Genomic DNA, 12,918 nt, shown 5'->3' on the forward strand with positions numbered 1-12,918 from the left:
CGAGGTGTTCCCAGGCCAGGTTGGAGATATAATCCTGTAGGTTCATGCTCACTGTTTTGCCCCTGGCGCAAGAGTGCACAAGCCAAAAGTTATGTCATCACGTACTTTGTGTAAAGCCAAAGGCTTCGCAAATGGTCAGTCATCGTATCAAACCCGCCCCATATGAGATACATTGTTGTGATTGGCCTAGCCAGCAATCTGTCTAAACGGGTGGGGAACTAGACGCATCTGCCAGAACAAGTAAAAAACTCACAGATTCATCGTGTTCCAAGGGCTAAGTAGTAAACAGCCTACATTAGTATTACAATAGAATGGTGGTATGTTTTGAGACATGCCTTTTACCTTTAATAATAATTGTATTAGTACATATGAAATCCCAGGGTGAGGCTTTAAAAACACCCACATTTAAAAGGGAAACTAGCTCACGGCCACAAGAGCAGTGCTGTCTTGTAAGAAATCTTTGAAGACAAATTTCTGTGTCTTCTAGCCAAGCCTGTGTGATGTATCTTATATATCTTTGAACAAGGACTTTAGTCAAATGTTTGGGGTTTGTAAGATTCAGGAAGATTTCAGGAGCTGAGTGACCCTCTGATAGTCAATACTCACACTACACACTAGTGCTGGGCGATATAAAGAAGATCAAATATCACAATATTTTTGACTAAATACCTCAATAACAATACCGCAATGATATTGTGGTGTTGACACTTGGTGCTTTTACAAAATATTCACACAATGAGATTTTTGATAAATAATCATCAGTAATGTTGATTTAATGACTAAGTAGGTAAAAGCAAATAATAGAACAGTTACAACAGCCTGGTATGATCAGAAAATGACATAAATTTACTGTAATGCAGCCTATAAAACCAGGGTAAGACAACACTTATGCCATATTGCGATATCCAAAATCTAAGACAATATCTAGTTTCATATCACAATACTGATATAATATTGATGTTTTGCACAGCTCTACTACACACCACATTGAAGTATGTCTGATCATAGAATGAAATGTGGCATCTATAAGAATGATTCATTTTGTGCACTAACATTTGACCCTAGATAAAACAGCTTTTTGTTAAAAATTTTGACTGCCACTCCTTAAACTATGACGCCGTAAATTGATTCAAGCTTACCTGAAGCATGCTGTTTCGGCAATGTTCCACATGTTGCCAACATGGCATGTAAAGCTTTCATTCTAAACCAATATCTGCGTGAACTGGACCAAATAAAAAGCAGATTGTGAAAATAAATCCCATCACATCCTGACTTCATATGGTGTCAATTGCTTTATAACACAGGGTATGGTGATGCTTCACACCCAGAATTATAGGTTGAGGTTTAAGGTCAATACATCAAGCTGACATGTGCAACTGCAAGCAGGCTTGGACAATAATTTGAGATGTGTCGGTGTGCAGTTTCCAGAGTGGAAAGTTTGATATATTAGGGAGTGCCGTGATAGAAAAAGCAGGACCGAGAACACACACTCAAACACTCCTTTGCAGAAAATCTACTTTAGAGACTAACTGTTTGTGACACAAACACAAGGACCAACTGGTAAATGCCTTTTAACCAGCAGGAGTAACTTATTAGCAGTATTCTACAGAACACATACGGAAATATAATAAGTCTTGCAGAAAAGCATAGAAAAAATTAAAAAAAAAAAAACTTTTTGGAAAATGTGCTTTCCATGTTTTTCTTAAGTAGACTGAAAAAAAATACAAGATTCATGTGGCACCACAGTGGACCCTCTGATTCTCTTAAGTTTGAAATAACCCCAAAGAGACAACCTTCCACATTGCATTTGGTGTGCTCCACTTTTTGCTAGAATGGCTCCATTTGATGGTAGGCAGCTTCTTCAACACTGCTCCAGTGAACATTGGAATCTGTCTCTCTCTCTCTCTTCCTTCTTTCCACCCACATATTTTCTGTTAGTCTTTCTCAGAGAAGCATCCTTTCTTCTTCTTCCCTTGCAGCGCACAACCTTTAAGCCACAAAAGTGCTATCATAAGTTTGTGGGGGAAAAAAAAAAAAAAAAAAAAAAATCAATGAGTATTTCCTAAGGAAATTCCCAAATTAACATAAGCCTGTGTACTGTATATCTTAATTGTTTAAATCATACAAAAACCAGAATATAAAATGATAAGGTATGGTTTATGTGCCAGGCTATTTTTAGGTGGGAGCAGTGACTTAACCCCTTGGTTAACTACAACTTGTTTTTATTTTGTGTTTTTTTTTGTATGCAGATAAGAATTTGATTATCAGTTTAATTAGCTTTATTCGTGCTGGTAGGTATGTACTGTTAACTCTGGCTGCTGAATGTAGCTTCATGTTTATCGAACCTTTAGCTTGAGAGTGGTATCAGTCTTCTCAGCTAACTGTTTGCAAAAATTTGATTTTCCCAACATTCTATCAAACTTTTTCTTTAAATCAGAAGAAATAATATTGATTGATCACTCAGCTATGATGGTACTTCAACTCTAAGCATTGCCAAAAGTAATGAATGCCATGTGAAAAACTCAAACTGACAAATAACACTTTTTTTTCTTTACTGTCTCAAGATGCTTCTTCACACTCCATCAAAGAGGCTGTCTGGTTCTCTAACAGGTTCGGTTATCGGTCCGTTCGTGTTGTGTCAAGCTGTCACTCGGACAAAGATCCTCTGTGGCAACACAGCTGTGGTGATACACTGGGGTTGAATTGTTTGGCGAAGAAGTTGACAGAAAAATGGCGACCTTGGGAGGCATGTTGGTGTACATTCACAGCGTGTGTGTGTGTGTGTGTGCGTGAGACAACAGAAGGGGATGCACTTGAAAAACTTTGCTCCACAGCATGTGTGTGTCCATGTATGTCTTTTGACCTTCTCATGTCTGCCTTAGTAGCCGTGCTGTCCACTTTCCCAGTGTGCGCCCACAAAGGCAGCAGACCTAATTGGCTTTTTCAGCGCCGTCTGGATGACTCACACTTTGGCACACTGTGAAGCCATGCTGCTATTGACAACAGTCAAGCCTCATTTATTGATGAGTCACTTAACTACAAATACACTTTCATAAACACTGAGCTACTTGCAGTGAATCTACATCAGGACACGCGACCAAGCCAGTCACAATGGGATTTTTGATATTTTAAATTGATATGGATTTATGATGGTTTGTGAGAACAACTATCACAGTTAGATGCTTTATTATTTAACATCTAAAATGCCACAGTAATGAGGAAATTGGCTCCCCAGGGTCATCACACAAAAAAAAGACGTGCACATGAAATCACGTCTCAATACAAGATGCTGTGTGTACAGTCGTGGAATGTAACTTAATACATTTACTCAATTAAGAACAAATTCAAATTAGTCATTGTGAGTTCCATTTCATGCTAATTTACACTCCTTCACTTTATGTCACAGGGAAATACTACACTTTATTATGTGATTTTTGGGCATTTTAAGCCTTTATTTTGACAGGACAGCTAAAGACATGAAAGGGAAGAGAGAGAGACATGCAGCAAATTGCTGCAGGTCACAGTCGAACCCTGGCCCTCTGCGTCAAGGAGTAAACCTCTATATATGGGTGCCTACTCTATCATCTGAGCTATCCAGGCACCCAACACTGCACTTTTTTTACTCCTACATTTTTTGGACTATGGGTTTTACATACATAGATTTAAATGAGCGGATGTACCTAATGAATTGGCCACTGAGTGTAATATGTCTGTGTATCAAAGTTTGAATTTGTTTTTTGTTCCACTCACTTCACAAACAAACTGATTCAAGGTGTTAGATGAAGTAAGCTATAGATATTTGCGAAGCGGCGAGTGCTGCAGAGGAGAGTGCTTGGCACCGCTTCACAGAGTTAGGCACCATGTTGGCTGGATCACTGCCATCACCTGCTGTGGTACAGTGGCACAAATATTTCAAAGGGGTGGCCAGATGGAGTCACTGGAAATCTTGGGGTGAGCAAACCAAAACCCATAACTTAACTTCAGGAATTTTATTATACTGTTGTAGTTAGCTAGTTGAAAACTATGTCAATATGAGATTTAAGGAATCACAAACTGATATACTTTGGTTTCTCATTTTACAGTTATCGTTTTACCTGACATACAGTACATGGACTAATACCCATACAGTTTGAATTCCAAAACAATCCTGTTTTAATGAGTCACAAATCATATACACTAGTTTTGCGATTAATTGTTCTTCAGGCTAATTTATTCCTTAACCACCCGGTTGTCCTCAGGTCAAATGTGACCCATTTTCAAAGTTCCTATATCAGAAATCTGGGTTTCTTTTAACTAAATATTCAAAGAAATCACTGAATGAAGTTGGCTAGAAGCCTAGATGTAACAGAAAATTGGGTAATAATTTATACTTTACAAACAGACAAACCAGAGGACAGCAGGTGAGTATAAAGGAAAGGTTGTCAAAAGTGTCACAGAAAGCCCCCAAAGCACTAAAACAGTCCAAAACAGGTCAGAAAAATGTTGAAATTCTCAGACAATAGCATCAAAAGTGTTGATCACTAGAGCAGAAAGCCAAGGATCAATCCAAGAGCAAACTGAAAACCAGAGGACTTAAATACAGACTACTCTGACGAGGGGATAACGTGCAGGTGGTGACATGGGGTGATATGCTCAGGTGAGAGGAAAAGGTGATTAGGCAGGAAAACAGGTGGGGAGCTTATTTGCGGGAAACAACTCTGGGAGCGTGAGGGCTGATGAGGCTGATTGAGAGAAGGTGTGTAGATAGGAAAAGGAAGGAAACGCAGGACAGAAACACAGCAGGAAAAACACAGCAAACAGAAAACTCCAAACTCAGTCCAGTCTTCATAAGAACTCTGAGGGCATCCAGACACAAATATTATGCTTATGTGACTCGCAAGGGGGGCACAGAGATTTTATCAGGTTGGCTGCCCACCCCTACCTGGCCACTTCCTGGAGGTGCTACTGGTGGGGTAGAAAAGTACACTGAGAAGATGAAGATCTGCAGTGAATTAACTTGCTCTCAGTGTAAAATATGAAAACACTCAGCAAAGAGCCTGTTATAAACATTTGGTGGCAACTGTGTGTCGGCAAGAATGTTTATGTGCTGATTCTTCTGTGCAGTCAGAATGGAGGAGAGCCTGTGTGAAACAAAAAAGCCATTTGTCGTCCTAATTAACACTCTGAAACAAATCAGCATCTGCACGCCTCAAAACTGCCTGTGGAAGACAATTTTCCACTTTTCTAATGCAGTGTGAACTTGGCGTGAAAAGGGTGAAAGTCAAAAATAGACCTCCTCATAAAGTATTCAGCTCCATGAGGCTTTTTTTAGATGTCCCTTGACTCCAGAATTAGGCTTTTTGGGGTTTATTATATAATTACCACTTTGATACTGTCCCTATAAAGTAGCTGTGTGTGCTAAAACCCATGAAATAGCATTAGTGTAATTGGCTAATTACAGATATTTAAATCTGTCTCATATGGGGAGCTGCACTGATGGAGCTGATTTAATCACATGCAATGTTATGAAAAGGCATGTGCAGTGATGTGTGTGGAAGTGGTCCTCCGCTCTGTCTGGTTTGAAATGTATGTCACGAGAGTTGATATATATTTTATTAGATGGACTTGCATCTCACTAACAGCTTGCATGGATACATTGGGGGTTGCTGTAAATGAAAAAGCTGTACTTTATATCTACCCAGAAATACCCTATTTCTTACCAAAGGCATTCCCCACTATGACTTTCATGTCAGCAGAAGTGATGTTTATTTGGAGCCAAGAGGCAAAATTCAAACTATTAACTTCCATGGAAATAAGAAAAGAAATGCTATCTAATAAACTGCCAAATAAACAGTGAATTTAGAAAGAACGCAACATAGTATATTGACTTTTCTTGGCTACGTAATGGAGCCCAGAAGGTAATCAATGAGAATAATGATGCTTTTCCTGAGACATGCTGGGGATAAAGCTGAGGGACTAAAGAAAAAGGCTGACACAGAAGAAAAGAGAAAAAGAGTCTATGTAGATTTATTTAGCGTAAAATGTATAAATGTAAAACATGCCAAGTAAGTAAGACTGCAGAGTGGAGAAACAGCTCCAGGTGAAGTATTGTGAACAGATCTTGTGCTAGATGTTTGTGCCTATACTGTAAAAACTGTCAGTCCACAGCCAAAGTGTTTTCATATGATACAATACAACAATACAACTGTGATAGTGTATTGCATAATATTAAAATTACCTGCATAGACTTTTTTTTATAAGTCTATGCCTTTTTATAAAGTAAAAGACCATGCTTGAGGACAGTGGTTGTGAATTGCTGCATTATTTGTCCTGTTTAGGACTAAAGCAAGAAAAATCCCTTTATAGTTCAACTGGTCACAACCAGCAGACATATTTGTCTACTGAGATCTGTTTGCAAAATGTTAAAATTATGAAATAATCAGAGGTATGTTTAATTCAAGGTCTGTTTAATGCAACGCTTATTTTATTTGCTTAGTGTGTTTTAATTAAATGCATTTTGTAACACGATAACATGATCATATTATAAGGATGTGATTCCATTGCAAAATAAAATATTGAAAAGATTCAATTAATTGTAACTACATCCACTTAGCTCTTCGTGTTATCGCTTTATGACATAGATCTGGGATTAATTCCTCTCCCCCAGTCACAAAATCATGCATACATTTTTCTCTTTCCAGCATTCCATAGATGCTGTGAGTGCAGGAGTGAGTCCTATTGGAGACACATCCTACAATTCCAGTTACTGGGACCTGGGCAGTGCCTTCTTCTTTGCTGGAACTGTCATCACAACCATAGGTAAGGTAAATTCACTCTTTATTGCTGTAATACCAGTTAAGTCCGCTATTGTTATGAAACAGTTTTTACCTAATTAAATAAAAAGTTACCCACAGGATGGTCAGCAACTACGGAAGGCCAAAGTGTTAAATATTAAGTAAATAAAAAAGGACATGATTAAAAACAAACCAATTTGCAAAAGAATTTGCTAATATACTGCTAAACATTGGCTTTCAGTGGCTTCATTTACTTCTCTGTCTAGATATTTTAATTTTGTATTAGTTTTTGTTAGAATACAAGAACTAATACCTCCAGCTTTAATTTACATTACATTATGTTACAATTGCATAATTATTCTGCTCAAGTAGGTTTAACCCAGACTCTGGTTTAAATAAAATTGTATTCAAAATATGCATATGTCCTTGATGTGTCTCATTGTCTTTTTTTAGTGTATCTTTGTCACTCTAGGGCCATAATGCAATTTTCTCTAAGAAGAACCTAATCATTGTCTCTCTAGGAGCCTTTTTACCACATACCACTGCAGCAGGAACTAATAAATTGTACATATGGGCTTCAATTGATTATGTTGTATAGAAAATCTTGATTTTATTATTCTTATCTTACTCTTAACACTCCACCTCCTCCGCCTCCCCTTGATAACATCTTCGCGGCCATGTATTATCACTGTTTTTTTCCTTCTTTGCTCTGCCTCCTGTTTTCATTGTTTGTGACAGGTTATGGAAACATAGCTCCAAGCACGGAGGGCGGGAAAATCTTTTGCATCCTTTATGCCATATTTGGCATACCTCTCTTTGGCTTCTTGTTGGCGGGGATTGGAGACCAGCTGGGGACCATCTTTGTGAAAAGCATCTTGAGAGTTGAGAAGATATTCAGGGTGAGTGGCAAGTTTGTTAGTTTTAGTTATTTTTGTTTCTTATTTGTTTCTTTGGACCTTTGTTGATCCCACTAGCATCATTAGATCTTTTTTAAATGGTGTATTGTTCTCATAGCATCTCTCCTGTTTGGTTTTCTCAGCAAAAACACAAACAGATCAGCCAAACTAAGATCAGAGTGACGTCCACCATCCTGTTCATCCTGGCTGGCTGCATTGTTTTCGTCACCATCCCTGCTGTCATCTTTAAACACATCGAGGGCTGGACCACACTAGAAGCCATCTACTTTGTTGTGATCACACTCACTACAGTGGGAATAGGAGACTATGTGGCAGGTAGATCTATGCGGCGGATGTTTTTTTCTATCACAATGTAGATTACTGTTTTGTCAAACTATCATGACTTATGTTTGGTATCCCCCCTCCAGGTGGTAACCGTAGGATTGACTATATGAAGTGGTACAAGCCTCTGGTGTGGTTCTGGATTTTGGTTGGTTTGGCGTACTTTGCGGCTGTCCTCAGTATGATCGGAGACTGGCTCAGAGTACTGTCTAAAAAGACCAAAGAGGAGGTGAGGTTAATTCCGATTGTGATACAACAACCAGTTTGTTTATTTTTTCTTAATTAATAGAAACATGTACATGATTTGATATGTTGAAGAAAATTCATAGGATAATCAAATGTAACAGTGAGATTTCTGAGATTAGACTGTACAGCTGGAGAATGGGACCCCAAATCCCACTTTGGAAGCTGTGTTAGCTGAAGCAACGATAAAGACCTTTGTCTTATCTGCATTGTCCTGCAAATAGTTGTTCGCCCTCCAGCTCTTAATGGCAGTCAGACAGTTGTGCAAAATTGCCAATTTGTCAGTATCATCAGGTTTAAAAGAGACATACAACTGGATGTCATCAATGTAACATTTAAAGGAGATACCTTTTAAATTGGTTAATAATAAGACCGAGGGGAAGCATATACAATGCAAACAAAATAGGACCCAACACAGAACCCTGAGGCACACCGCAGGAAAGGGCAGCAGTTTCAGACATGTAGGACCATGTGACACAGAAACACGTCTATCTGAGAGATAGGAGGAGAACCAGTCCAGATACCCAAGAAGTATCCAAAACTTTTCCATCTTTGTCAGAAGATTTTGTTATCATTCAAGACCCCATCACTCACACTAAGAAGCTGACTGAGAAATTAGTTTTCAGGGCCTTTAGAATAATGTACCACAATGACAATGTCTTGCTGCTGCAGATTATACCCCATGTGTTTTCCACATATTTTCCACATCTTTCCTTACTGCACTCTTGTCACAGGTTGGGGAGATTAAAGCTCATGCAGCTGAATGGAAGGCAAATGTTCGAGCAGAGTTCCGTGAAACGCGTCGCCGCCTGAGTGTTGAGATCCATGACAAGCTCCAGAGGGCCGCTACCATCCGCAGCATGGAGCGGCGTCAACTTGGCCTGGAGCAGCGAGCTCACTCCCTGGACATGCTGTCTCCAGAGAAGCGAGCCTTGTTTGCCAGCCTGGATGCCGGCCGCTTTAAGACTTCCTCTCAGGAGAGCATCGACACCAAGCTCAACAATTTAAGGCTGAAGGGGGCCTGTGGGCCATACGACCATCAGGGGAGTGAGCAAACAGAACAGACGGCATCTTCCTCGGAGGAGAATCTCTTCAACCTGCGCTTTGGATCCCTCACCAAGCTGGCCAGACGTAACAAGAACCGCGAGCTCCGGAGGAACATTGATGAAGTTGAGCGACGGGCGAGTGTAGGCATAAGCAATGGCAGTGCCATGCGGGGTGAGGAGAGGACGGAAGTAGAAGAAGATGGGGACCCAGATGAGGAAAACGAAGAAAGAAAAGAAGGAAACACCAGTCTGACAAACCTGGCACAGTGCGCAATTGAGTGCAGCAGGATGAATGGCTTCACACCAGGGGATGCCAAAGACAGAAGGAACGACTAGGCATTGAATGGAGTGCTTCAGAGACAGAGAGAGAAACAGAGTGAAAGATACAGAGACAGAGACAGAGAACAAGAGTGCATGATCCTTTGAGATGTCAATAAATGTGCCTTTCTGTTTCCTATGCTTATATTTGAACAGCTCCCAGGAAATTTAGTCATCGTGCCATAGCCATGGGAGGATAATATGTTGCCAAAAAATTGAAGAGACAGAAGAGGCTGTACTTAAAATACCTCATATCGGATGTTACTGTAGAATGGGCTTCTTAAGAACATTTATTTCTATAGGAGCTATCTTTCCAGCTTTGTTGTCTTTCAGCCTTGATGACTCTTAAGAGACACTTGAGCAACAGCGGTCTGTTAATGTTAAATCTTATTTTTTAATAATGTGGGCAGGAAATCCAGAGAGCTACGCTCATGGTATCCATTTTACGACGTAAAATGAATGGAGGATGGGAGGTTGTATTTATGCTGGATAAATAGACAATACGAGCATCTGCCTAGTTGACATGTACAATTATTCCTACATGGTATGCGACTTTGAAAATGCAACCAACAGTAAAATTACTACATACTAAAAGTTCATATCTGTTCACCTTAATTGTGCATGGATATTAAAACACAATCATAGCGGTTGATTGACTAACTTTAAAGCTTGAAATGACAGCTGTAATAATGTTTCTTTTTGTTTTAAGATGAAATGTACTGCTTTCTTTCATATTTTGTGGAAAAAAACATGTATTTCAGAAATGATTGCCACCATTTTGGATCAACACTGAGCTGGATTTCAACTAACAGACACATTTAACCACTATGGGATTGTCAGCCATGTTAAAACATTTTTGTATATGACATTCACTTCACAAATGTCTTCATACTTCAGTCTTTTTTTGTAAATTACTTTTAAATGAATGAATGTGATGCTGTTGATTTTGTATTCATCAAGCATGTTGGAATCTGTGTTTCCTCCTTTTTATATCAGTCAAGCACTTGAGTTGAATTTTTCATTGAACTGTAAAATATGAAGCTAATATACCATGTTGCTTATTTTGTATTTCTTTTCTGAAATGGTCAAATATTGTGGCTTCAATCATCTTCACACTGAAATTTGTTGAAATGTTTGACACATGAGCTTTAACTTTATTCACATTTTACACACAGGCACTGACACTACTACCCAACGCCTTCTTTACATTTTACAGAATATATATATATATCACTAGCGTGCATTGCAGACATTTCTAAAGGCGAAATACACACACACACATACTGGTTGTACTTTTAACTGTTAACTGATATCCTTAACATTTTCATGATCATGACCTATGACACGTTTGTTGTATACAGTTTATTTTATAAACAGATCACATTAAATGTAGTGAGTGCCTTTTTCCAGATAATAAACATGAGAATACATTTGAAAGCTGGTAATTGTTATAACAGCATTATAGGACAGCACGCTCAAAACCAGGGCCCTGAATCTGGAACAGCTAAATGGGATTTGGCCATTATTCATTTGATTAATCATGCATGTGCTTTTGTGACATGTCAAAATGTCTCTCCTGAGAAAAGCTTATTATTGGTTAAACATACATGTCTAATCTTTAAAGCTAACCCCAGATGCTCTTGGCTACAAATTGCAGGGCAAGAATCTTGTAATTTGGCCCAGCTGTGCACCTAGAGCAACACATGTATTTTGCTGGCTTGGTGAAACAAATGACAATGTGTGAATGTTGCCAGCATGCAACCTGCTCTTATTGGGTATGGGTTACTTTCACTGGTGTTTTGGCCATCATCATATAACATATTTTGGTACATAAAATGGGGAGTTTTGAGATGAATGTGTATTTAGAAGACTGTTGACATTTTTTTAATTAATTTTTTATTTTCTTAGCCTAATATATCTTCCCTTAAAATTGCTTGTGGATGGTCTCTTCTGGTAGGTGACTGAAGAATTATGGTCCATTTAACAGCACTGAATAGAAAATGGTTACTAGTTAATGGTACCGCTAGCATTAATTATTGCATTTATTTTGAGTGGCATACTTTCCTGTAAAACAATGTAGACAAATTTAAAAAAAAATTCTTTAGCATTTTATATAGGCTAGTTTAATTTCATTATTCAAACATCTCTTATTTTAAAAAACTACTAAATGCTGCTATGTACTCTAGTATACTAGTGCTATATTATGAACAATTTAATAATCTCAAGTTGAAAATCTGTGTATTATTCACCCTTTGCCCTTAAAAAAATCACGGTAATAAAGACAAAGATAAATCACACAAAGACACACCACAAATGCTCTCAATTTACTGAGTTTATTCAAAACATCCCATCTCTGGACACTTAAATTCATTTTTATCTTTTTCCTTTTTTCAATCATCTCCAAACCTTAGCCTAACTATTTTTTTTTGTTTAACTATAGCCTACATGATAGGAGTTTGCCTTGCTGGAGCCCAAGGTCTTCACATGTTTATGTTTATAGCTGGGAGCCACTGTCACGTGTGTCAAAGTGTGCATGGCACCCAGAAAAAAAGACCCAGCTGACGGCGCCACAAAATAAATTAATCTGTGAGACAGGTCAGTAAAGACAGAGCTATAAATTGCATGTAATAAAAAAGGGTGTGTGTGTGTATGTGTGTGCATGTGTGTGTCCGGGTGTGCGTGAGTGCGTATGTGTGTGTGTGTGTTAGTAGAGGTTTTTCCTTCAAGGTGGAAGTGACCTCCTCCTTTCTCTCTCTCTCTTTTGTGTGTCTCTCATTATTGTTCTGTCCCCTTTGCTCCCACACACAATGAATCAAACATGTTTTTATAATGCTAAAGCTAAAGCTTGAGAGACTGCATCTCTCTCACTGGCACATCCAGCTTTAGTGCAGTTTAAATTGTGATACTGTGATTATTGCCCGTTCAAAACGTGCCTGTTCAGAAGGAGGAAGATTGCTTTCCTTGAGGTATTGCTGCTTACAGCTTTTTCTAGAACTGCTAATCAAACAACTTCACACTGACACCTTGCTTCCTTGAGTTCTGAGCAATACACCTGACGTGACATATTGTTGCCTCCCCTAGCAATGCTAGAATATATGCGCCATTTGCTAACAGTTTTGGGACCAGGCTATTCCCGGGGAACAAACTCGTTCTTTCTGAAAATTATGTCGCTGGCGCTTGAACTGGTATAGTAACTACAATATAACATCTCCAGTCTCTCTTTCTTCATTTGTTTTCAAATGTACTGTAGCGAGCAATGGAGAGCGAGCTGTCCCTAACATGCTGTTAGGTGGTGTAACA

At 38.8% G+C, this 12,918-nt stretch overlaps 1 protein-coding gene across 2 annotated transcripts in view; it reads left to right on the forward strand.

Annotated features, from left to right (window-relative positions):
* kcnk10b (potassium channel, subfamily K, member 10b) overlaps positions 1 to 11,055 on the forward strand; it is an 18,714-nt gene extending 7,659 nt beyond the window's left edge. For both annotated transcript variants that reach the window (XM_032500706.1, XM_032500705.1), the window contains exons 3-7: positions 6,681 to 6,798; positions 7,512 to 7,672; positions 7,813 to 8,005; positions 8,098 to 8,240; positions 8,989 to 11,055. In XM_032500706.1, coding sequence (XP_032356597.1) covers positions 6,681 to 6,798; positions 7,512 to 7,672; positions 7,813 to 8,005; positions 8,098 to 8,240; positions 8,989 to 9,636 — 1,263 coding nt within the window. In that variant the 3' untranslated portion in view covers positions 9,637 to 11,055. The remainder of the gene's footprint in view (positions 1 to 6,680; positions 6,799 to 7,511; positions 7,673 to 7,812; positions 8,006 to 8,097; positions 8,241 to 8,988) is intronic.
* Positions 11,056 to 12,918: the final 1,863 nt, after the last annotated feature.

The sequence above is a fragment of the Etheostoma spectabile genome, chromosome 20 (assembly GCF_008692095.1).
Source record: "Etheostoma spectabile isolate EspeVRDwgs_2016 chromosome 20, UIUC_Espe_1.0, whole genome shotgun sequence".
Taxonomy (NCBI): Eukaryota; Metazoa; Chordata; class Actinopteri; order Perciformes; family Percidae; genus Etheostoma; species Etheostoma spectabile.